This window comes from Cryptomeria japonica, chromosome 6, assembly GCF_030272615.1.
Source record: "Cryptomeria japonica chromosome 6, Sugi_1.0, whole genome shotgun sequence".
NCBI lineage: Eukaryota > Viridiplantae > Streptophyta > Pinopsida > Cupressales > Cupressaceae > Cryptomeria > Cryptomeria japonica.
In genome coordinates, this window is record NC_081410.1 from 370,829,637 (window position 1) to 370,852,605 (window position 22,969).

At 40.2% G+C, this 22,969-nt stretch overlaps 1 protein-coding gene across 1 annotated transcript in view; it reads left to right on the plus strand.

The window, feature by feature from the left end:
• Positions 1-358: 358 nt before the first annotated feature.
• Positions 359-22,969, plus strand: part of LOC131072223 (uncharacterized) — an 86,590-nt gene continuing 63,979 nt past the window's right edge. Inside the window, exon 1 of the mRNA XM_058008336.2 lies at positions 359-704. Coding sequence (XP_057864319.2) covers positions 509-704 — 196 coding nt within the window. The 5' untranslated portion in view covers positions 359-508. The remainder of the gene's footprint in view (positions 705-22,969) is intronic.

Consider the following 22,969-nt stretch of genomic DNA (forward strand, 5'->3'; position numbering starts at 1 on the left):
CCATGCTTAAAAAGTCTAAAGTCTACATTTATTTAAAAAACATTGAAACTATTAAACAATTCTTTAATAAATTAAATAAAATAAGCTTAAAAACTTTTAAAATAAAAAAATAATATAAAAAACAAAACAACTCTAAATTTATATATATGAAAATTTCTTTAGATAATTGTAATTAAATAATATAAAAAGCAAAATAACTCAATTTATATTTATGAAAATTTCTTAGATAACTCTAGTTAATATATCTATACTAGTCGTAATAATTAATTAATTTATCTAAATATTTTGATAAAAAATACTTTTTAATTCTTTAAAATTTATGATATTAAGCGTCATAATATTATGTTCTAAATTTAGGTCTTCCATGGGACCATAGCCCTAAGCTTCTAAGAAATCGCGCTGTACCGGAAATTACAAGAATTAGAAGGATAAGCCATTCGTATCTGTTTCAAGCTCTGCAATTGGAAAGGGGAGAGAGAGAGAGAGTCGAGGGATTTCATCTGAGAAAATGGCTTCTTCGAACAACTACAAGAGAAAAATGGAGGGGTCAGAAAACGGGGGAAGAAAAACGGGGTTTTCTGATGGGCCGCCTGCGATGGATGAAGTAGAAATAGCGAAACAGAGGGCTCAGGAGATTGTCGCCCGTCTCGTTAATACCGCAGAGGCCAAACGTCCTCGCATCGAGGACGAGTCCGCCCGCACAGGTTTACGACTATTTGTGTTTTTGGTTTCTGTAACTTTCTTTTATCTCAAAACTTCGAATTTTTTAGTTCACGGTGAGAATTACTGGAGGAACAGTACTTCACTACTTTTAACTCATGTTACTCTGTTATGATTGCACCTTTTTACCATTACAAATGGACTTAAAAAGTAAGATCCCCATTGAATTTGAATATTTCAAATTCGAAACAGTGAATGACCTACTTTGATAATTTATTTAGAAAGACTCAATTTTCAATACTACACAATCTCGCTCACCCACTTTTCACTGAAATACCAGCTATGTGCCATATGTTCTACGAGTTATGGCCAGTCGCCTTAGTATAATTTGTTTATCCTTGTTTTTACTTCTCTTATTTTTTCTCTTCCCGGAAAGATAATGACACACTTTTAATGGGGTTGTTGAGAATGTGAAGTCCAACAGCCATCTTACCATTCCTTTTCTCTTCTTCCTGTCTCTTCATATCTTGAAAGTTAAACATTTGTATAAAAGGATGAGCAGATTATGTATTATGTATGAGAGTAACAATAAATTAAGATATTGACCTAGTTTTCTTTGGATGTAGTCTTTAATGCTGACCCACGTAACTCGCTGTGTTATGTTTATTTCTGTTTGCCTTTATTTTTTAGTTTTATTGTTTGATATTATTTTGTCTGTTCTTTAAACTCAACAATTGGTATTAGAGTGTGGAGAAGTTGTGAAGAAATTCAGGAAAGATGGTTGAGAATTTGGAGAATTGAAAAATTCTTGGGGCAAAGCTTTGTTGATTCAGAGAAAACTCTCAAACATGTTGGAAGGCAGAGGAAAGAAGCCAACTGCAATGGCTGATGAAGAGTGGGAGAAATGGACAAGAAGGCAGTGGCGACCATAATTCTTTCCCTCTCCAACAATGTGTTGTTCACTGTTGCAACCGAGAAGATGTGAAAGGTCTATGGGATTGTTTATCAGGCATGTATAAGATAATGTTGAGGCATTTATTCTAACCACGAGAATCTTGTAATGTCCCTACTTTGAAATATAATTTAATAATAAACAATAATAATAATAAAAAAAAAGTTAAATACAAAAAAAAAATATAAAAGAATATAATTAAATATAATTTGATTAAAGTTATGAATGGTCAAAAGGCATGAAATGTAAAGGGGGAGAATTTGGAAAATGAGAAGTGCAGATCTGATTGTGGAAGGTTGTGTCCCTTTCAAAGGGCAGAAAGAATGAAGAGTTGCACTGATTTAATTATATTTTAGTCACCTATATTTAGTTCCTTGTTTAATGGTCATTTAGCTTTTTAGTTAATTAGCTTTTAAGCTTTATTTAGCATTTAGCTTTTTCTTTTTAGTTAATTAGCTTTTAAGCTTTATTTAGCATTTAGCTTTTTCTTTTTAGTTAATTAGATTTTAAGCTTTATTTAGCGTTTAGCTTTTAGTAGTTCACTTTAAACGACTTGTTCTTAATTTAAAACGTCGTCCTCGTAATCTCTTTATATACGTTTGTATATTGTTGAATAGATTATCCGATTATTGAATCATTCATTCAATTTATTTTTCATGGTATCAGAGCGGGTCGATGGGATTCTTTAAAGTTTGACGAATTTTTATTAAAAATCCATGGCCTTCTTTCTGAAATATTTTCCAAATTATCTTTTATTGATTTTGCTTTTTTGAAGGCTTTTCTAGTTCGTGGGCGAATTTCTTTGTGCTGGGCAGAAGTTCATGTTTTTTTAGGGTTTTGGAGATTTTCGGACCTGCAACCTGGAGGTTTTTTTTGTAGATTGAAAATTTTCCTAGGGTTTCTGCAATTTTCGACTAGGGTTTTGACCCTTTAGTTCAAGTCGTAATTTTATTTTGGTTGCAGATTCTTGGTGGGTTTTTCGAGACCTCAACTGGGTCATCGTCATATTTCTATGGGTGCATCGTTTTTCGTGCCTCAATTTTTGAGCCATCGGATTTTCATTCTAATTTCAGATTCTTGGTGGCTTTTTCGAGAGCTTTTCTGGGTTGGTCTCATATTTTTTTGGGTGCCTCGTTTTCCATGCCTCAAATTTTGTGTCATCGAATTTGCCTTGGAATTTAAAAACAGTTAGTGATTTCTGCTAATTTTGTGGGTGTCAGGAATTTTGGTGTCTTTTGGGCACCGTTTATGTTGTACATTCGACCTAGGGTTTCTGCCCCTATTTTTTTTTGCGTTTTTTTGGGAAAAAAAATCGTCAATATTTTTCTGGGTTTTTTACAAAAAAAATTAGAAGTATTTTTTTATTTTCTGCAAATTATTATTATTTTTTTTGATTATTTTCAAAACAAATTTCAGGTTTTAAGTTTGCAGAAAATTTTAATTTCTGGGTTTCTTCCATACCTCAAAATTTGCACCTTGGAATTCGTGTCGGAATTCTCCTCCATAGGGTTTCAATTTTCGCAGCAGCTGCTTCTATTATGATTTTCAAAAACAAAAATCAGATTCTTCTGTCTCTTGCTTTCACTCAGTTGACCTCGATCAACCTCGGTTTCTGTGATGACATTTTTGACCAGCATCATGTTGGAACACAGACAGAAGTTCAACAACTGCCACAACACTTGGAAACAATGTATGTTCACGATATTTGAATATCGTTGCCTTGATCAAATTGATTTAGGCCAGACCTTGTCCTACAGGTCCCAGGGTTTTCACATTTTTTTTCTTCAAAAATTGTTCGCAGGGTTTAGAATTTTTTCCTTAAAAATTATTATTTGTCATCTGCAAAGCTTGCGTGGGTTTTTTGATTTTTCTCCAAAAAAAAATCATGGGAGGGTTTTGCTTGATTTTTCCTCAAAAATCAGGGAGTGTTGTTGTACCACGTGATGTTTGCTATTTTGCCGCATGAGGTTTATTGTTTTACCACGTGATTTCTGCTATTTTGCCGCGTGAGGTTTGTTGTTTTACCACGTGATGTCTGATATTTTACCATGTGATGTTGTTAGGTATTTTCCTGCATGATGTCTGATGTTTTACTGCATGATGTTTGGTGTCTTAGCACGTGGTGTTTTGGGTCTTGCCATGCAAAGTTTTGAGGTTTTGTTCGATTTTTTCCACAAAAATCGTTTCAAGGGTTTTTACCATTTTTTTTCACAAAAATGATGATTTGTATCTTTAGTTTCGGAGGGTTTGCCGATTTTTCCTCAAAATCATGGTTTCAGGTTTCAGGTTTCAGTCTGGTTACCCAACGTCAAGTTGGATGGATTTTGGTATTCTTGGTCATTAACACTTTTCAGATCCAGGGAGGGTCTCCACCACAACAGAGTGTTCTTTTCATTTGTGATCAAACGACTTGCAGTGTCTTTTGTAGGGTAGTTAGTAGATAGAATGACCATTAAGGGAGGGTATTAGAATATTTAATTATATTTTAGTCACCTATATTTAGTTCGTATTAGAATATTTAATTATATTTTAGTCACTTATATTTAGTTCCTTGTTTAATGGTCATTTAGCTTTTTAGTTAATTAGCTTTTAAGCTTTATTTAGCATGTAGCTTTTTCTTTTTAGTTAATTAGCTTTTAAGCTTTATTTAGCGTTTAACTTTTAGTAGTTCACTTTAAACGACTTGTTCTTAATTTAGAACGTCGTCCTTGTAATCTCTTTATATACGCTTGTATATTGTTGAATAGATTATCCGATTATTGAATCATTCATTCAATTTATTTTTCAGAGTTGCACTCTTTCAAAGGGTGCTAATAGTGAAAGGGTGTGTCTCTTGCCAAAGGACATACATGATGAAGAGGTGTGACCTCTCCCTCACATTGAGATATATAAAGGGAAGGAATCAAAAGCATCTAGTGATATCACCATGGATCAGATCAGATAAGATTAGAACTGTTATTAAGTTACAGGTAGCAACATCCTCATTCATGGTGGTATGCATGGGAATGTGTTTAATAAGTATGCTTAATATATGAAGCCTGATAATGTTCTTATGCAGAATTAATAGTAATAATAATATGAACTACAATATGTATGGCAGTGTTGTGACCATTTCACACATCGCCCCATCGCAAATGGGGACCCCCTCTTTTTTGCTTGTTTTTGTTCGTTTTCGCTTTCGTTTTTAGGGTTTTGTTAGTCCGTTAGTTGTCTGGATTTAGGGCTAAGCCTTAGGGTTTTAAATTTTGCCTTTTCAAGCCAAAATCCAGTCGCTTTTGAGAGCTTTTTGAGCTTCTTTCCTAGAAGCAAATTTTTGAATGCAATGAATTCGCCAAAATGGTCTAATTTTCAATTGGAATGTTCATGCAGAGCTTAAACTTGTCTAAAGGATGACCGTCAATGTGAATTTTTGTCTGATTGAATATTTTGACCAAATTTTGACTTTTTGAAGTTTGATCCTGGGCATTGGAATTGATTTGTTTTCGCCTCGTGAAGTGTTAAAATGTGAAAAATCTTGTTATTTTGGCCTGTAGGAGCAAAATCGCTCCTGTCCCTCAGTGAAGGACGGGAGCTCAATTTCAAATATCTCATTGTCCTTGCAGAGCCCAGACAAATTTTACGTTTGAAGTGATGAAGAACGACGAGATCTTTTCATTGAATATAAATTGAAGATTTTCATGAGCACAGAAAGGTCTCCAGAAGGAAAATCGCTCCTGTCCCTCAGTGAAGGACCGGAGCTACAATTCAAATTTCGCCATGCCCATGCAAGATTTTGATAGCTCAGCAACTGGAGGACGTCCGAAGGAAGATACTTTGCCAAATGAATATAATTTGAGATGCAAAAAATGAAGGAAAATGACCTATATTGACCAAATCGCTCCTGTCCCTCTCCAAGGGACCAGGGCGAGGTACCTAGTAGCTCTCGTCCCTCTCCCAGGGACCAGAGCGATTCCCTCCATTTTGCAAAAACCAGACAAGGGTCAAGACAAGTTTACGTTCAAAAACGAAGGAGAACATGGGATGAACGCATTGAATATAAATTGAAGATTTTTGGACGTCCATAACAGTGCTAAATGCCTAGTTCGCTCCTGTCCCTCAGGAAGGGACCAGAGCGATTTTTGATATAATTGCTCTTCTTGCAAAGTTACAAATGATGTCAAGGCATGAACGAATGGAGGGAAGAAGGACGAGTCCGTTGAATATAAACTTAGAGCATGGCAAAGTAAGATGAAAGCCACAGGGGAAAAATCGCTCCTGTCCCTCTCCAAGGGACCAGGGCGATACAAGGGTGAAGATACGTCCCTCTCAAGTTCAAGGTCGTCCCTCCAAGGTTCAAGACCGATCCAAGCCAGGACAAAAGGTGGCGAGGACATTTCAAGGCATTTCCACCAGGCGCAAACGTTACAAAGGTCATCACATGGAAGGATTTGTACTCTAAAGACCTAGATCGCTCCTGTCCTTTGGTAAGGGACCAGAGCGATATCTACATAATGGCGTAGATTTCAAAAGGCGAACAAAGTTTCGAGCAACCAAGAAGGTCGAAAGGACGTCATTTCACGCAATGAAGTTGATTGCAAGTTGGTACAAACAAGAACAAGCATATAATGATGAACTTCGCTCCTGTCCCTCAGGAAGGGACCAGGGCGATGTTAGATGCATTGCCCATTTTATGCAAAATTTACGTAAGGACAAAACATTGCAATGTTCTGGAGGGTCCATGGTATGACAACAAGGTGATAAACAAGAGAGTTGAACGTCCAAACATCGCCAAATGGTGTAAAGGCCCCACATCGCTCCTGTCCTTTGGACAAGGACCAGGGCGATCCTATCAAAAGCGCTCATATTCCTCCAAAATCGAAACAAGGCGAGGTTAAGCAAGACAAAGGAAGGCGTTTGGAAAACATCACAATGAAGGATCGAAGGTCAAAATGCATGTTGAACGTGAAAAAATCAAGATCGCTCCTGTCCTTTGGACAAGGACCAAGGCGATGCTATTAAAACACTCCCGTCCCTTCAAAGATCAAAGCGAAGCAAGGTTAGGTAAGGTGAAGGACGACGTTTGAAGGACATTACCATGAAGATCGAAGTACAAAGTTGACAAGGCCAAGGAAAACATGTGGATCGCTCCTGTCCCTCTTCAAGGGACAAGGGCGATGATCCTTATAACATCGAAAGTACCTTGCAAAAGCAAGTGGAAATAAGCGCAAAGGACACAAGCAATGATATTTCGAAGGTCAAAGAACGCAAGGTGAATGCGAGATGGACATGAAAACAAGAAGATCGCTCCAGTCCTTTGGACAAGGACCAGGGCGATATGCACTTAAAGGACACCCATATGCGCACACAAGGCGATCAAATTCGAAGGACCATCAAGGTGATCGATTTTTAACGTGGAGATGAAGGAGTTGGACGTAAGAAATGCAAGAATCATGCCAAAGATAGTGAATCGCTCCTGTCCCTCTCCAAGGGACCAGAGCGATGAGGTACGTCCCTTTGTTTTCCAATTTTGGCGCCAAACAAACAAATTTAAATTTCCTTAAATGCTAAATCGATTAAAAAATTGAAAATCCATTTTTATTTAGCATTTAATATGGCGTTATCTTTTATTAATTATTTTTTGCCTTTATTAAAAATCGAAATTCTCATTTAAAAAAAAACGCAAGGCATTAATAATTAATTATTTAATTAATATAAAAATCGATTTGAAGCGCCCAATTAGGCAAGTCGGCCTTGTTATTTTATTGCAAATCATTTAAAAATGGTTTTATTTGTCAAAGTCGGCCTAAGAGGTGAAAGGGTATGAGCGCTATTTATAAGGGGAGTGAAACGTTCATTTTTACATAATCATTTTTACCTTCCTTCATGCGAATCAAGAAGAGGCGAATATAGTGCGAAGTGTGTTCAAAGGTGGTGCGATTTCAAACCAAAGGTGGCGCTAGTATCATCTTGTGTAGAGTGCGAATTGCGTTGAAGGCCAAAGGTGGTGCGAATTTCATTCATCCAAGGGTGGCGCGCTTAGCTATCAAAGGTGGTGCGATTCCAAACCAAAGGTGGTGCGAATTTGAAGATCACGCCTAAGGCGAATTTGCTAAAGACTTGGAGATTTATTTGTGCGAATTTGAAGATCCATTTGAGACCACGTCCAAGGCGATAAGTGAAGATCACATTCTATCCAGAGGTGGCGAAGTATATTTTGAGGGAACCATATTGAAGATTATCTTATACCTCAAATTTTGCCTAGGCGAATTTTGTTTTTGCATTCTAGAGTTAGCTCTCTATCGAGGTATGGCGATTTAATTATTATTGTTTTATTCATTCATCGTCATATTTCAATTTTTGAAATTTTGATTCTTGAATTTCTCTCAGCTCAATCGTTGTATTTTAGGAAATGATAACTCTAGGGACTTATCATGAGGTTTCCTAAAATCTATCTCTCTTATCTACGTTATTTGTTTCAAAAATCTATTTCTTATAGTGAAATGTTGTGTAGGTATGGCGACCCCAAAGGCGGGAGCATCCACCAGTCGCTCGGCCCTCATGAAAGAAGATCAGAAGACCGAAGAAGTGGAGACTAAGATCGTGTCCAAGTGGAGCAACATTGGAGATACAAGCTTGGGGAACTTTAGCACGAAGAAGTTCCGAGAGGTCCCTTACATCGGCAAGCCATCACCTGTCGCCCGGAGAATAATAGAAAGTGGCATCATTAAGGCGGCCGGTTTTCCTCCAGCTATTCAGTGCCACGAGTTGATGATCGAGTGTGCCCGTCATTACAATCCACAGTCCAGGACAATTGTGTCCAATGAGGGAAACATTTTGGCGTACCTTTCAGAGGAGGCCATAAGTGAAGCCTTTCATCTTCCAGAGCACAGGGACATGATATACAAGAGCATTGAAGGAGCCAGATCAGTGTACGATGATGATCCAGATGCTTGCCTAAGCATAATCAACAAGAACTGGCTACTTAAGAGTCGTCCCCGTCTGAGCAAAGTACCGAACACACCACACAGGATTGATTTCCAAGAGGAGTACAGAGATTTGATCACCATGCTCAACAGAGTTACAGGAGCACCTCATGCCTTCTATTTTGAGAAATGGATGTTTTACTTCATCCAGGTGATTGTTCAAGGAAAGGGTACAATACATTGGGCTAGGATAATTAGCCATTGCTTAGACGTACAGTTGAGAAGACTCAGGGCCACTAAGTCCTTCCACATGAGTTCATATGTCATCTATGCCTTAATCAGGAGCGTTGAGTACGCAGGACTACCTCACAGAGGAGTGATTGGAAGAGGACCCGGCGAGGTCAGAGTTTGTGAATCCTATACCTACTTGCATCATCCACCAGGGAAGAACTACAAGTTAATCAATGATACTTTCACGATGAACATCACCAGGACGTTGCAAGGAGGGATTCACAACAGATTATCTCAGGATGCCCAGGAGTTAATCAAGAGGTACGGTGCTTGGTTCATTCAGTTTCCTAAGTTCACTTACATTAGAGTGTATGGATGTCCTTTACCTCCATACATGTTGCCAAGATACCCGACAGACAGGATTGTGTTACTTGAAGTAACAAGGCAGTTGGCAGCATATGTGAAGGCATTCAGACACAGACATCAGAATGGAGTTCAGGTACCTATTATTTTGGGTAATTCGGTTGAGGTATGTCCCAGTGTCTCAGCCATGGATGATGCAGAGAGGGAGTTAGCCTTGTATCCTTTTTCATCTTTTGCTTGGAGGAATAGTTTTGATCCTCATGGACATTTAGAGGAGACAGTCGGTAGAAGATTTAGACATGAGTACCAGATTGAAGATTTTATGATGAATCTCCTAGATGATCTCGAAGTGAAACGTAAGATACATTCTAGATTGCCTCTGGATTTCATCAGGAAATGTAAGATTTACAGAGTAGCCGACCAAGCTCAGGACAACGGCAGGCACATCCAATCTTCATATGATAGAGAAAGCAAGACAATAAGTTTGAATTGGAATGAGCCCGAGGCCGTGGATTTAGATGGATTGATGGCACCAGTCTTGTCTTGTACTCGCAGATGGGTAGATGTTCAGCACCAGAAGTTGAGAGAACAAGGCATAGCCATGTCTTTTACTTTGGAAGAGAAACCAGCCGAAGGTGGAGCCAGCGTTAGTGAAGGCAATCCTAATCCTAGGAATTCAGGTGAAGGTAACCTTCGATGTGCCAGTGAGGGCAATCTCCATTCGAGAGGTTCAAAGAGAAAGGAAAGATCAGAAAAGAAAGAACCTTCCAAGAAAAAGCAAGGTGCCAACAAAGATCAGACACCAGGTATTTCTTCCAGGCCAGAAGATAAAACAGTTCGAGTGGAAGAATCCATGGAATCGATGGTACAGAATGACAGGCAGGAGGGAGAACAGGCACAGCATGTTTCATCCGATGGATCTCTCCAAGACTATGATTTAGAAGAAGATAATGAAGTAACATCTCCTCCCAGACAAGAAGAAGTAGTGCACAAAGAAATTCAAGTTCAAGAGACAAGATCAAATATCCCAGATTGGTTGAAGGAAAGATTGACTAAGGTGATCGTAATTGAGGACGAAGACAGTGCAATCGATCTAGAGAGCCTTGTTGGACGTTCACATATGACAACAGAGAAGAAGAAGGCTACAAAGATGTCCAAGATGATTCGAGATGAGACTGGATCTAGAAAACTGCAGGTAGCTACACCGGCAGCAGACAAATATGAGGGTGAGATCCTAGCGGAGGACTATGATATACAGACTATTGAGTTAGGACCATCCACAGCAGAGCAGACTTTAGATGATGCCACCGACACATTTGAGGCATTGAAGGACAAGTTCAGAGAAGAAGTAGAAAAGAATAGAAAGCTTGAGAAAGAGGTCGGTGCATGGAGAACATATTTCAGTCACATCAATGAACCTTTGGGACGTCAGGATCCAGTTAGATCACCATTGCAGGCATTGCCCCTTCAATCAATCAATGAAGCGGAAAGATTCAGGAATATGGTCCAGCGTACATGTAATTGGATGGATAGATCTCACACGGTGGCCATTGAGTTTATTACAAGGATGTCGAAGATCACCCACCAGGCTATCCAAGTCCTTGAGATAATCCACAGACTGATGGCAACAGTAGCTGCATTTGCCCACACCAAGGACGTTGTCATTCCTGTCTTGAAAGTTATAAGACATACATCCAGAAGAATTTTAGCACAAGAGAAGATCTTGGAAGGCGATTCTCACAGTTTGTTTCAGTGGTCAACCTTACTCCATATAAAGAGTGTTCTCTTTGAGGACATCAGTGTTAGATGTGGTCAAGTTGAGGAGGTGATCAATCCGATCCAGGACAGAGTATTTGAGGTACTTCGTACCATTCTTGGCAGAAGGATCGAGGTCGAGACAGATGTGGATTTACAAGAATTTGAAGATAGAATCAAGATCATCTTTCGCAAGGACGCAGATGTTACAGATGAGCAGTATGATCAGATGTATGCCACCATGCTCCTAATTGATAGAACTAAGGAACTTGAACCTACCTGGGACACAGCTCTTCTAGATGCATTTGATCAGGTTATCCACTTAGAAGAGAGTATCAAGAATCTTCCCGAGATTCCAAGCACAGAAATCGAAGGAATTGTGACAAAATTCATTGCATATGCTAAAAAAGAAAATTGGAAGGGGAATAAGATTCTAGATGAAAGGTTGTTACAGATGACATGACATCTTAATTCTCATTGGCTGATACCTCCTAGATTTTTGTGCCAAATTTAATATTTGGCTATGTATTTAATATTGTTCAGTAAAAAGGAGGTCATTTGTAACAAACCCTAATTAGGGTTTAGGTGTCATGATCTTGTCCATTGATTTACTTTCAATCTGGACCTTTCATTGTAACTGGGGATGCTATTTATACCCCCATTTTTCATTTCATTTATATCAGAATAGTCAATAGAGAAATAGAGAATAGAGTTGTAAGCAATTTTTATGTTGTAGCAAGATTGAGTCTTGAAGAGAGAAGTTCAAGCAATTGTTGTATATGATGACTTGGAAATCAATAAAATATTGAAGTTATGGTGTTTTGTTGCAAGTTCCTTGAGTTATCTTCATGGTTGTTGGATGTACTTGAATCACGCTCAATCAAAGTAGTTTGTTAATTAGAAAGACTAAGTGTGAGATTTGATATTTGGTAGGATTCGCAATCCAAACCACTAGCTTCTTGCTGATTGTAAGAACGCCTTGCGTGGTCGACTGGAAAACACCTTGAGTCCTTAACCTTCAAGCATTTTCGTATCTAGGATATGTACCTTCGTAGTAGTGTCCTTGATCTTTGATGCATTGAACATCATTATTACCTTAGAAGATCGCACTAATTTCAGTTGAGTTGTTATCTTATGGCAAAATTGAAATTGGTTGAGTCTTGCCAAATCTCATTCATGCTAAGTCGTTCATAGGGTTAGACTAGATTAGACCTCTCAAACCCTGTCCTTTTTCCTTTTTTTTGAAAGTTCCTTTTAGATTAGTAAAACCTTCGAACTATTGAATCCGTAAGACGCCTTGAAGGAAACAGCAAATCACATCATACCACTAAAAAAGCTTGTCCACACGTGGAGACCCCACTAAAAGAACCTTGGAGTCCACCTAACTGATCCTTTTTGCAGATCTTCAGCAGTTAGAGACTATTTTCTCAAGAGAGGATAAGATGCCTAATGGTATTTTATTCTGTGTATGATTGTGTACAAAATACACGTCAACAGAATTGGCGCTAGAAGGAGGGCCTCTTTAGTTTCAAAGTTCGAAGTCCGAAGATTTTGAAAAGATATTGCAAACATGATCATGAAGTGCGATGGTGTTGCCAGATGAAGGACGGAATCAAGTGGTGCAACCCAATTTGCAAGTAGGCAATACCCAAGAAGACATCATTTCCCAATTGAATCAAGTAGCTTGGAACGCAAGGAGAAGCCAGGTCGAATATAACAGAGTCAGAATCATCTTAGAGCAAGAGGAAGATATAGCCGAAGAACATCAAAGGGTCATAGCTAGGAATCTTCGCAATCAGAGGAATCCACAATAATCCTTGCAAGACTTCACGCTGGATCGCATTGGTTCTTTCTCGCCCGAGAAACATCAAAGATTGTTGAGGTCCACACCAGGCATCAAGGATCTAAGTGAACTTCAGTTTACTTCCAAAGCAAAGCGAGTTAAAAGAGAGGACACTCCCAAAGAGTTCGAACTAAGATTGGAAGGATCTCCTGAGTCATCACGAGTTCTCCAAGAACAAGTCCAAGCGGCGATCCAATTTAGTATCCAAGCAATTTCACAAACAAAGAGCCAAGCTAGTTCATCAAGTTCAGTTTCAAGAAATACAATGGCTCATCGTGCTCCACCACCACCTCCTCCTCCTCATGTACTCAATGGTGCGACATGGCTAGTCAACAATCCATCACCGTTGGAATTTGCAGTTTATCATGATATGCCGAAGAATCCAGAACACTTTTGTTCCAAGTTCAATGTTAGTGATTTCCATCGCACAGCAGAAGATCACATCAAGATGTTCGAGGACCTTCTTCGTAACAGACAAATTGAATATGGAGATGTGGCATGTAGGCTTTTTCCCTACTCATTGGGAGAAGAGGCATACTTTTGGTTTATTCATTTGCCTACAGGGTCCATCAGGACTTGGGACGCGATGAAAGACGCATTCATTGCAAAGTTTGGCATCCCAACTACACCAGCAGAGTTATACAGACAGTTTGTTGAGGTTCGAAGGAGAGAACATGAACCTATTACCTCCTTCAATGACAGATTTCACCGAGCATACACAATGCTACGTCCTCCTTATCTTATTGCAGATCCAAGGGAAATTTACTATGGAGCCTTAGATCATCTCACAGCCATGTTCGTAAGGACACATCCAACTCCGAATGATCTAAATGCGGCATATACAAGAGCCATTGAAGTAAGTAAGCACATGGGACAAAACATCACTGGACCACTACTACACATGGGATCCGTCGCAGCACCTAACCAGATGCAGGCAGTTGGCACGGCTTTGGCCAACCAAACTCCAGTCATGAATCCAATTCCGCAAGCGACATATCCCAACGTACAGCCGGCGAATCAGTTGGTCCTCCACCCAGGAGCTCCAATTTCTCAAGCCCCACCCGCTCAACCTGTGTACCTGCAAAATGCTACAAATTCGTCAAGGACACAAGAAGAGAAAGATGAAATGAAAGAGCTGATTGAGCAAGTCAAGAAGTTATCAACTGAGGTCACCCATTTGAGGAACCAGAATAATCAACTCCAGAGCATGCAGAGGGCCAACCACGGCCAACACGCGAACAACCAGAATTTCCAAGGCAATAATAATCAAGGATTCAGAAACAATTATCAAGGAAATAACAATCAAGGTTTCCAAAGAAGACCATGGAATACAGCTCCAAACAATGGAAATGTGGTGACGCCTTTGGACAATCCACCAAATGCGCAAAGTCAAGAGAACCCCTCTTCGGGCAAAGTGTTTTTAGCCGAAGCAGCCTTGTCTAGTTGGTGCAGACTCCACAACACGAACCAACATTCCGAGTTGCAGTGTCCTGAGTTCAAGATTGCGGCCGACATTTTCCAACAAGAGATGCGTACTACCAATCCGCCTGAAAATCCTCCCACCACAGGGTACGAAATTGTTCCAACCACGCAGTATGGTCAAGCTATGATCGTTGAAACCTGCAGATATTCACAAGAAGAAATTAGTCAAGAACAAAATGGGAGATTTCCTCCAGAATCGGCCAATGGACCGATGTTACCACCAGGATCTCAGTTTCCGCCAGCATCTGCAAATGGACCTGTAGAAGATTCAGAATACTATTTCCCACCATTGAACGACAGTGTTTTAGTAGAAGGAATCAAGGAAGTATTCCACCAAGCGTCAGGAGGTGCAAACCAAAGAGTTTATCACAGGAATCAGAGAAATCCCGAACCATTAACAACATCGATTCCTCCAAACAATTTTTCAACTCCGCCAGATCCTCAAGCCAGCAACGTCCCTGAATATCCACAAAACACTCAAGAATACAGACAAAGAAGAAATATTTCACCTCCTGCGGGAAATGAAATGAAAAGATTGGCCGCCTTGGTGTTAGATGAACTCAAGAAAGTCAAAGTAAGTTTACCACTCTACGAGTTGCTCAAAGTGTCTGAAATTAAAGAGACAGTGATCAGTAGTTTGAATGAACCTAGTGCAACGAGGTCAAATGTTCAAGCCACTATCAATGTGACTCAAGAGGAAGCCGATTCTCAAGAACAACCCGGGCAAAATGAGTGCATGGTTCAAACTATAACCTTCCCAGCTAAAAAGGAAGATATGTTAGAAGGAAAAGTATTACTCAAAAGAGGCGAAACCAAGAAAACTCAGCCTATAGTCAAAGAGAACCTCACTACTAACTTGGTTCTTCCCGAAAAGGAGGTTGCAATCAAGAAAGATGTGGTTAAAAAAGGAAAATCTGCAAACCAAGCCAGTCACTCGAAAGAGGAGAGCCTAGCGAAGGAAGATTACTCGAAGATTAATCAAGTTAAACATCAAGAACCAAGTGAAGAAAATTCAGTGCCTTCTCAAGGAAAGGACGAACCGGCCCCGTTCCTACTATCAGTCAGAATATTTGGAAAATTATTACACAATTGCCTTTATGATTCCGGAGCCTCAAGCAATGTCATGCCCTTAGCCGTTTGTCAAAGACTGGGAATAACTCCCGCACCTACCAAGAGAAAAGTCACTCAGCTTGACAAGACAGAAGTTCCAGTCATGGGAGAATTGAACAACATTCACATGCAATTGGCCGCAGATCCAAGGATCCAGAATTTTATAGATATATCAGTAGTGGATATTCCAGATTCATATGGAATGCTCCTGAGTCGAGATTGGTCCCGAAAATTGAATGGATATGTATCGACCGATTTCGCACACATGTGGCTACCATGGAGAGGAGTCCCGAACCAGATTAAAATTGATAGCACCCCAAGGTTGAGATTGATGATAACTGAATATGGAGAAGACAACGAAGTTCTATTTTTAGAATCCGACCTAGGAACATATAAACCAAAAGTAGAGGAGATCTTGATGATACAAGATATACAAGATGAAAATACCCAACAAGAGGTCATAGAGTCAACTGAGATCGTCATTGAAAGCGATCAAGGATCCGACCAAGAAGACGAAGGGATGTTTGAAAACTTCAGAAGGTTTGTACAAAGAAACATCCAGCAAAGTGTACAACTTGGCAATAGAGCATCTGTTCGAGAGTTGCTCCTTCCGAATTGGTGTAGAATTCACAATGCCGTCCACTCGGAATTATCTTGTGCTTTATGCCAGACCGCACTGGAACAAGTATACAAAAGGGTCCCACAGACACCAACTATAGAAGAAATTCAGGATTCAGAGAATGAGAGCTCTACAGACACCGAGAGTTTGGTGGAAGATGAAGTTTCATCCGATACAACAAATGAAAGTCATGAAAGTCCAGAAGCAAACAATCAAGAAAGTCAAATATGGACATTAAGATTCGACGGATCTAAGTCCAAACAAGGATCCGGAGCCGGATATGAATTAATTGGTCCTAAGGGAGAAACATACTTTGCCGCTCACAGATTGCAGTTCCCTTGCACCAACAACGTAGCGGAATATGAATCTTTGGTTCATGGATTACTGCTAGCCATCCAAAAGGGGGCAAAGATACTGCAAGTGTATGGAGACTCAGAAATCGCAGTAAGGCAAATCAGGAAGCAATATGTTTGCCATGACAAAAGGCTAACTAAGTATAGGAATCGAGTCTGGGATTTAACTGAAAGTTTCGAAGCTTTCAATATCAATTCAATTTATAGACATCAGAATCAAGTGGCCAATTCACTTGCACAGGCTGCGAGCTCATTGATTCCATTAGCGATGGAAGGGTTAAAGAAGTTTACCATCGAGTTAATATCAGTTCCTTCAGTCCCAGATAACATCACCAATTTCCAGGTTTTCGAAGACGACAAGCACATTCTAGACTTCCTAACCAGCACAGACGTCTTCTTAACACAGATCATAGATGAAGATGAAGTGGGTGAAGCCGAGTTCGATGCCGAAGGAGTCCTGAACTTAAAAACAAACACTATTCCGAAAGGAATGGTCGAATTAGAAAGGATTTTTGATCCTGACAAGTTGAAAGAAAAGAAGAATCACAGTGTAGAAGGCAATATGTGTGACGTGATCAATCTAGGTGACGAGACACAAGTTAAAAATGTTTTCATTGGAAAGTCCTGCACAGCGACTGAAAAGGATGGAATCCTGAAGAACATGAAGGACTTCCCAGATGTCATCGCATGGAGCTATGAAGATCTCAAGACCTACGACACTGCGGTTATCACTCACACAATCCCGTTGAAACCAGGAAGCAAGCCATTCAGGCAAAGACAAAGACCCGTCAATCCTTTGTTAGAACCGCTGATATACCAAGAAGTGAAAAAGTTACTCACAGCTAAAATCATCTTCCCAGTAAGACATTCGACGTGGGTCGCCAACCTGGTGCCGGTTAGAAAGAAAAATGGAGAGATCAGATTATGTGTTGATTTCAGAAATCTCAACAGAGCATCAGAGAAAGATAACTATCCGCTTCCATCATTAGATGAAGTACTGCAGATCGTCAATGGATCACAAATGATGTCCTTCCTAGACGGATATTCAGGATACAATCAAGTCCTAGTCGAACCTGAAGATCGAATAAAGACTGCTTTCACCACCAAATGGGGAACATTTGCCTATAAGAGAATGCCTTTTGGACTCATAAACGCCGGGGCCACATTCCAGAGAGCTATGGATATCGCTTTCAGAGATTTAATTGGTAAAAGCATTATTATATATATGGATGATATCACAGTTTTCTCTAGGCAGAGAGGAGATCATGTGGAAGATTTGAGAAGAGTTTTCCAAAGATGTAGAAGATACGGTGTCTCCCTTAATCCGAAGAAATGCATATTTGGAGTCACAGAAGGAAAGCTTTTAGGACATGTCATTTCAGAGAAAGGAATATCTATTGATCCTGAAAGGGTGAAGGCCATATCTACTATCAATTTGCCAGCAAGCAAGAAAGAGCTCAAATCATTTTTCGGCAAAATCAACTTCGTCCGAAAATTCATTACCGGATTTGCCGAGATTGTCAGGCCATTGAATGAAATGTTAAAGAAAGATGCAAAGGTCGAGTGGACTCCACAAGCCAGAAGAGCATTTGAAGAAATAAAGACCGCAATTATGGAGGCGCCAGTCTTGATTAGTCCTGATTATCTCAAACCATTTTATTTATATTCCTTCGCCTCCAAATACACTTGTGCCGCCATTCTCACCCAAAGAAGTGAAGAGAGGGATGAAAATCCCATTGCTTTCATGAGCACCCCGTTGAAAGACGCAGAATTAAGATATCCAAATGTTGAAAAGCAAGCATACGCATTAGTAAAGGCAGTTAAAAAATTCAGACATTACCTCCTGAGAGCCAAGATTTATGCAATAGTGCCTGATGCGGCAGTCAAGACTCTTCTCATGCAAAATGAATTAGGAGAGAGAAGAGGAAAGTGGGTCGCCATTATCCAAGAATTTGATATTGAGATACAACCCATGAAACTTGTCCGAGGACAAGCTTTGGCACAGACATTAGCGATAGATGGGCCAGGATTAGTCCAACAAATTTATGAATTAGAAGATGTCACACCTGATGAATGGTACAAAGACATTGTGACATATTTGCTTAATCACAGATGTCCTGCTCAGATGACACCTACACAAAAGAGAGCATTAAGGTTAAAGTGTCAACATTACGTGCTTCAAGGATCTGTTCTATACCGGAAAAATTATGAAGGAGTATACCTGAGGTGTGTTGGCAAAGACGAAGCAAAGCAGATAATTGAACATTTCCATTCCAAGTTTGGAACCGGACATGGAGCCAACCTCGCCACAGCTCACCAGATCCTAAGAGCAGGATATTACTGGCCTACGCTTTTTAAAGATACGTTCAATCACATTAAGACTTGCCACACATGCCAAGTCGCAGCTATAAGAGAGAGAAATCCTGCCATGCCACTGAATCCCGTGATCGAAGCCAGACCATTTGCGAAATGGGGAATGGACTTTATTGGTGTCATCAACCCCGCATCCTCAGCACAACACAAGTACATCATTACAGCTACTGATTATTGTACCAGATGGTCAGAGGCACAGGCACTTAAGGTTTGTTCTACTGAAGTTGTAATCAAGTTTCTAGAGGAGAACATAATCACAAGGTTTGGATGCCCTTATGCGTTGGTTTGCGACAATGGATCGGCATTCACATCATTGAGATTCTCAAATTGGGCTTTTGAGTACGGGATAACCCTCAAGTTTTCATCAAATTATTATCCTCAGGGTAATGGATTAGCAGAATCTACAAACAAAAATTTGCTCAGCGTAATCAAGAAATTATTAGAGAGAAGTCCAAGAGAATGGCACACCCAGCTGAGATTTGCTTTATGGGCAGACAGAATCAGAACAAAGAACGCATTAGGCATTTCGCCTTATTTCCTAGTCTATGGCCAAGACCCAGTCTTCCCCATGCAACTCAGGATTCCAACCTTGAGATTCATTCAGGAGTACATGGAAGACACTGATGCAGTGCAGGCCAGGTTGACACAGTTGATGAATTTAGAAGAGAAACGAGATCAAGCACTAGAGACCTTTGCTAAACATCAAGGAGTGGTGAAGAGATGGTTTGATCGACAAGCAAGAGTCAAGGCGTTCCGAATTTCGGATCTCGTCCTGTATTGGGACAAAGCTCATGAGAAAAGAGGAGAACATGATAAGTTTGATAAGCTTTGGAAAGGTCCTTATCAAATTTCAGAGATATTGGGAGAAAATGCATTTAGGTTGCAGACTTTAACTGGAGAGGACATTCCGTTGCCTGTCAATGGGAGATATCTCAAACACTATTTCCAATCCTAAAATGCCAAGGCCTTCCCTTGTACATAGCTAGTTTAGTTTGCTTTCGTCGTTTTCCGTTTGTTTGTTTTTCTCGCGTTGGTTTGCCTTTTGTTTTTTTCTTAGTTTAGGTGCTTTTGCTTTTAGGTTAGTTGTTTTGTCCTGAGGGGTATCCATTTGGCATTGGGTGATTTTGTTATATTACGCTCTGACTTCCTGCTAGATTGTTGGATGCATTTGGAAAATCATGAGGTCTTTTGGAATTACTAAGGGAGTTTCTTTTAATGAAGCTTTGAGTCAGGACATATTTGCATTGAAGTAGATTAGCTTATTGAACTCACGTATTTTTGTCCTTCAGTTATTATATTTTCACACACTTATAATCTCCGAGTCATTATGGTTTACAGGCGAAGCTGTGATCAGTGAAAAATCTAAAGTCTAGCTTCAGCGCCACCGCAACCCTCAAACCCTAGTGAGTTTCGTTACTCACAAGCCAAAGAATTGACAGAACTGAAAAGCAGTATCAAAAGAAAAGTTGAAAAGATGAGAAAAAATCAAAATGAGCTAAAAGGAAATATCAAATTGGCTAAAGGGAATATGCGAGTAACTCCATCGGGGCTATAGACGCCTGACTGGCAATGGAGCAATGTTCGTGAGCTTGCGGCGATAACCTCGTCGGGACTATGGACGTCTGACTGGCAGCGAGGCTCTATCCAGGATGCTTTTGGAGTTTAGACGAACCATGTAGCTTATCACAGGGGAACCTGAAGATCATGATTGTCTTGTTGAGGGGAATTAACGCATTTGCACACACATGGGTAACTGTGGATTTGATACTTTGTCTCAATATGATGGTCTCTTCTTGTAAGTGTTTCTTAACTCCTGGTTTTGTTGAGGGAGGTTTTCTGAGTCTTCCTTTAGAAGGATTGATTCCCAAATGTTTTGCAACATTTCTCAGTGGTGTCGCCAGATGTTGTGACCATTTCACACATCGCCCCATCGCAAATGGGGACCCCCTCTTTTTTGCTTGTTTTTGTTCGTTTTCGCTTTCGTTTTTAGGGTTTTGTTAGTCCGTTAGTTGTCTGGATTTAGGGCTAAGCCTTAGGGTTTTAAATTTTGCCTTTTCAAGCCAAAATCCAGTCGCTTTTGAGAGCTTTTTGAGCTTCTTTCCTAGAAGCAAATTTTTGAATGCAATGAATTCGCCAAAATGGTCTAATTTTCAATTGGAATGTTCATGCAGAGCTTAAACTTGTCTAAAGGATGACCGTCAATGTGAATTTTTGTCTGATTGAATATTTTGACCAAATTTTGACTTTTTGAAGTTTGATCCTGGGCATTGGAATTGATTTGTTTTCGCCTCGTGAAGTGTTAAAATGTGAAAAATCTTGTTATTTTGGCCTGTAGGAGCAAAATCGCTCCTGTCCCTCAGTGAAGGACGGGAGCTCAATTTCAAATATCTCATTGTCCTTGCAGAGCCCAGACAAATTTTACGTTTGAAGTGATGAAGAACGACGAGATCTTTTCATTGAATATAAATTGAAGATTTTCATGAGCACAGAAAGGTCTCCAGAAGGAAAATCGCTCCTGTCCCTCAGTGAAGGACCGGAGCTACAATTCAAATTTCGCCATGCCCATGCAAGATTTTGATAGCTCAGCAACTGGAGGACGTCCGAAGGAAGATACTTTGCCAAATGAATATAATTTGAGATGCAAAAAATGAAGGAAAATGACCTATATTGACCAAATCGCTCCTGTCCCTCTCCAAGGGACCAGGGCGAGGTACCTAGTAGCTCTCGTCCCTCTCCCAGGGACCAGAGCGATTCCCTCCATTTTGCAAAAACCAGACAAGGGTCAAGACAAGTTTACGTTCAAAAACGAAGGAGAACATGGGATGAACGCATTGAATATAAATTGAAGATTTTTGGACGTCCATAACAGTGCTAAATGCCTAGTTCGCTCCTGTCCCTCAGGAAGGGACCAGAGCGATTTTTGATATAATTGCTCTTCTTGCAAAGTTACAAATGATGTCAAGGCATGAACGAATGGAGGGAAGAAGGACGAGTCCGTTGAATATAAACTTAGAGCATGGCAAAGTAAGATGAAAGCCACAGGGGAAAAATCGCTCCTGTCCCTCTCCAAGGGACCAGGGCGATACAAGGGTGAAGATACGTCCCTCTCAAGTTCAAGGTCGTCCCTCCAAGGTTCAAGACCGATCCAAGCCAGGACAAAAGGTGGCGAGGACATTTCAAGGCATTTCCACCAGGCGCAAACGTTACAAAGGTCATCACATGGAAGGATTTGTACTCTAAAGACCTAGATCGCTCCTGTCCTTTGGTAAGGGACCAGAGCGATATCTACATAATGGCGTAGATTTCAAAAGGCGAACAAAGTTTCGAGCAACCAAGAAGGTCGAAAGGACGTCATTTCACGCAATGAAGTTGATTGCAAGTTGGTACAAACAAGAACAAGCATATAATGATGAACTTCGCTCCTGTCCCTCAGGAAGGGACCAGGGCGATGTTAGATGCATTGCCCATTTTATGCAAAATTTACGTAAGGACAAAACATTGCAATGTTCTGGAGGGTCCATGGTATGACAACAAGGTGATAAACAAGAGAGTTGAACGTCCAAACATCGCCAAATGGTGTAAAGGCCCCACATCGCTCCTGTCCTTTGGACAAGGACCAGGGCGATCCTATCAAAAGCGCTCATATTCCTCCAAAATCGAAACAAGGCGAGGTTAAGCAAGACAAAGGAAGGCGTTTGGAAAACATCACAATGAAGGATCGAAGGTCAAAATGCATGTTGAACGTGAAAAAATCAAGATCGCTCCTGTCCTTTGGACAAGGACCAAGGCGATGCTATTAAAACACTCCCGTCCCTTCAAAGATCAAAGCGAAGCAAGGTTAGGTAAGGTGAAGGACGACGTTTGAAGGACATTACCATGAAGATCGAAGTACAAAGTTGACAAGGCCAAGGAAAACATGTGGATCGCTCCTGTCCCTCTTCAAGGGACAAGGGCGATGATCCTTATAACATCGAAAGTACCTTGCAAAAGCAAGTGGAAATAAGCGCAAAGGACACAAGCAATGATATTTCGAAGGTCAAAGAACGCAAGGTGAATGCGAGATGGACATGAAAACAAGAAGATCGCTCCAGTCCTTTGGACAAGGACCAGGGCGATATGCACTTAAAGGACACCCATATGCGCACACAAGGCGATCAAATTCGAAGGACCATCAAGGTGATCGATTTTTAACGTGGAGATGAAGGAGTTGGACGTAAGAAATGCAAGAATCATGCCAAAGATAGTGAATCGCTCCTGTCCCTCTCCAAGGGACCAGAGCGATGAGGTACGTCCCTTTGTTTTCCAATTTTGGCGCCAAACAAACAA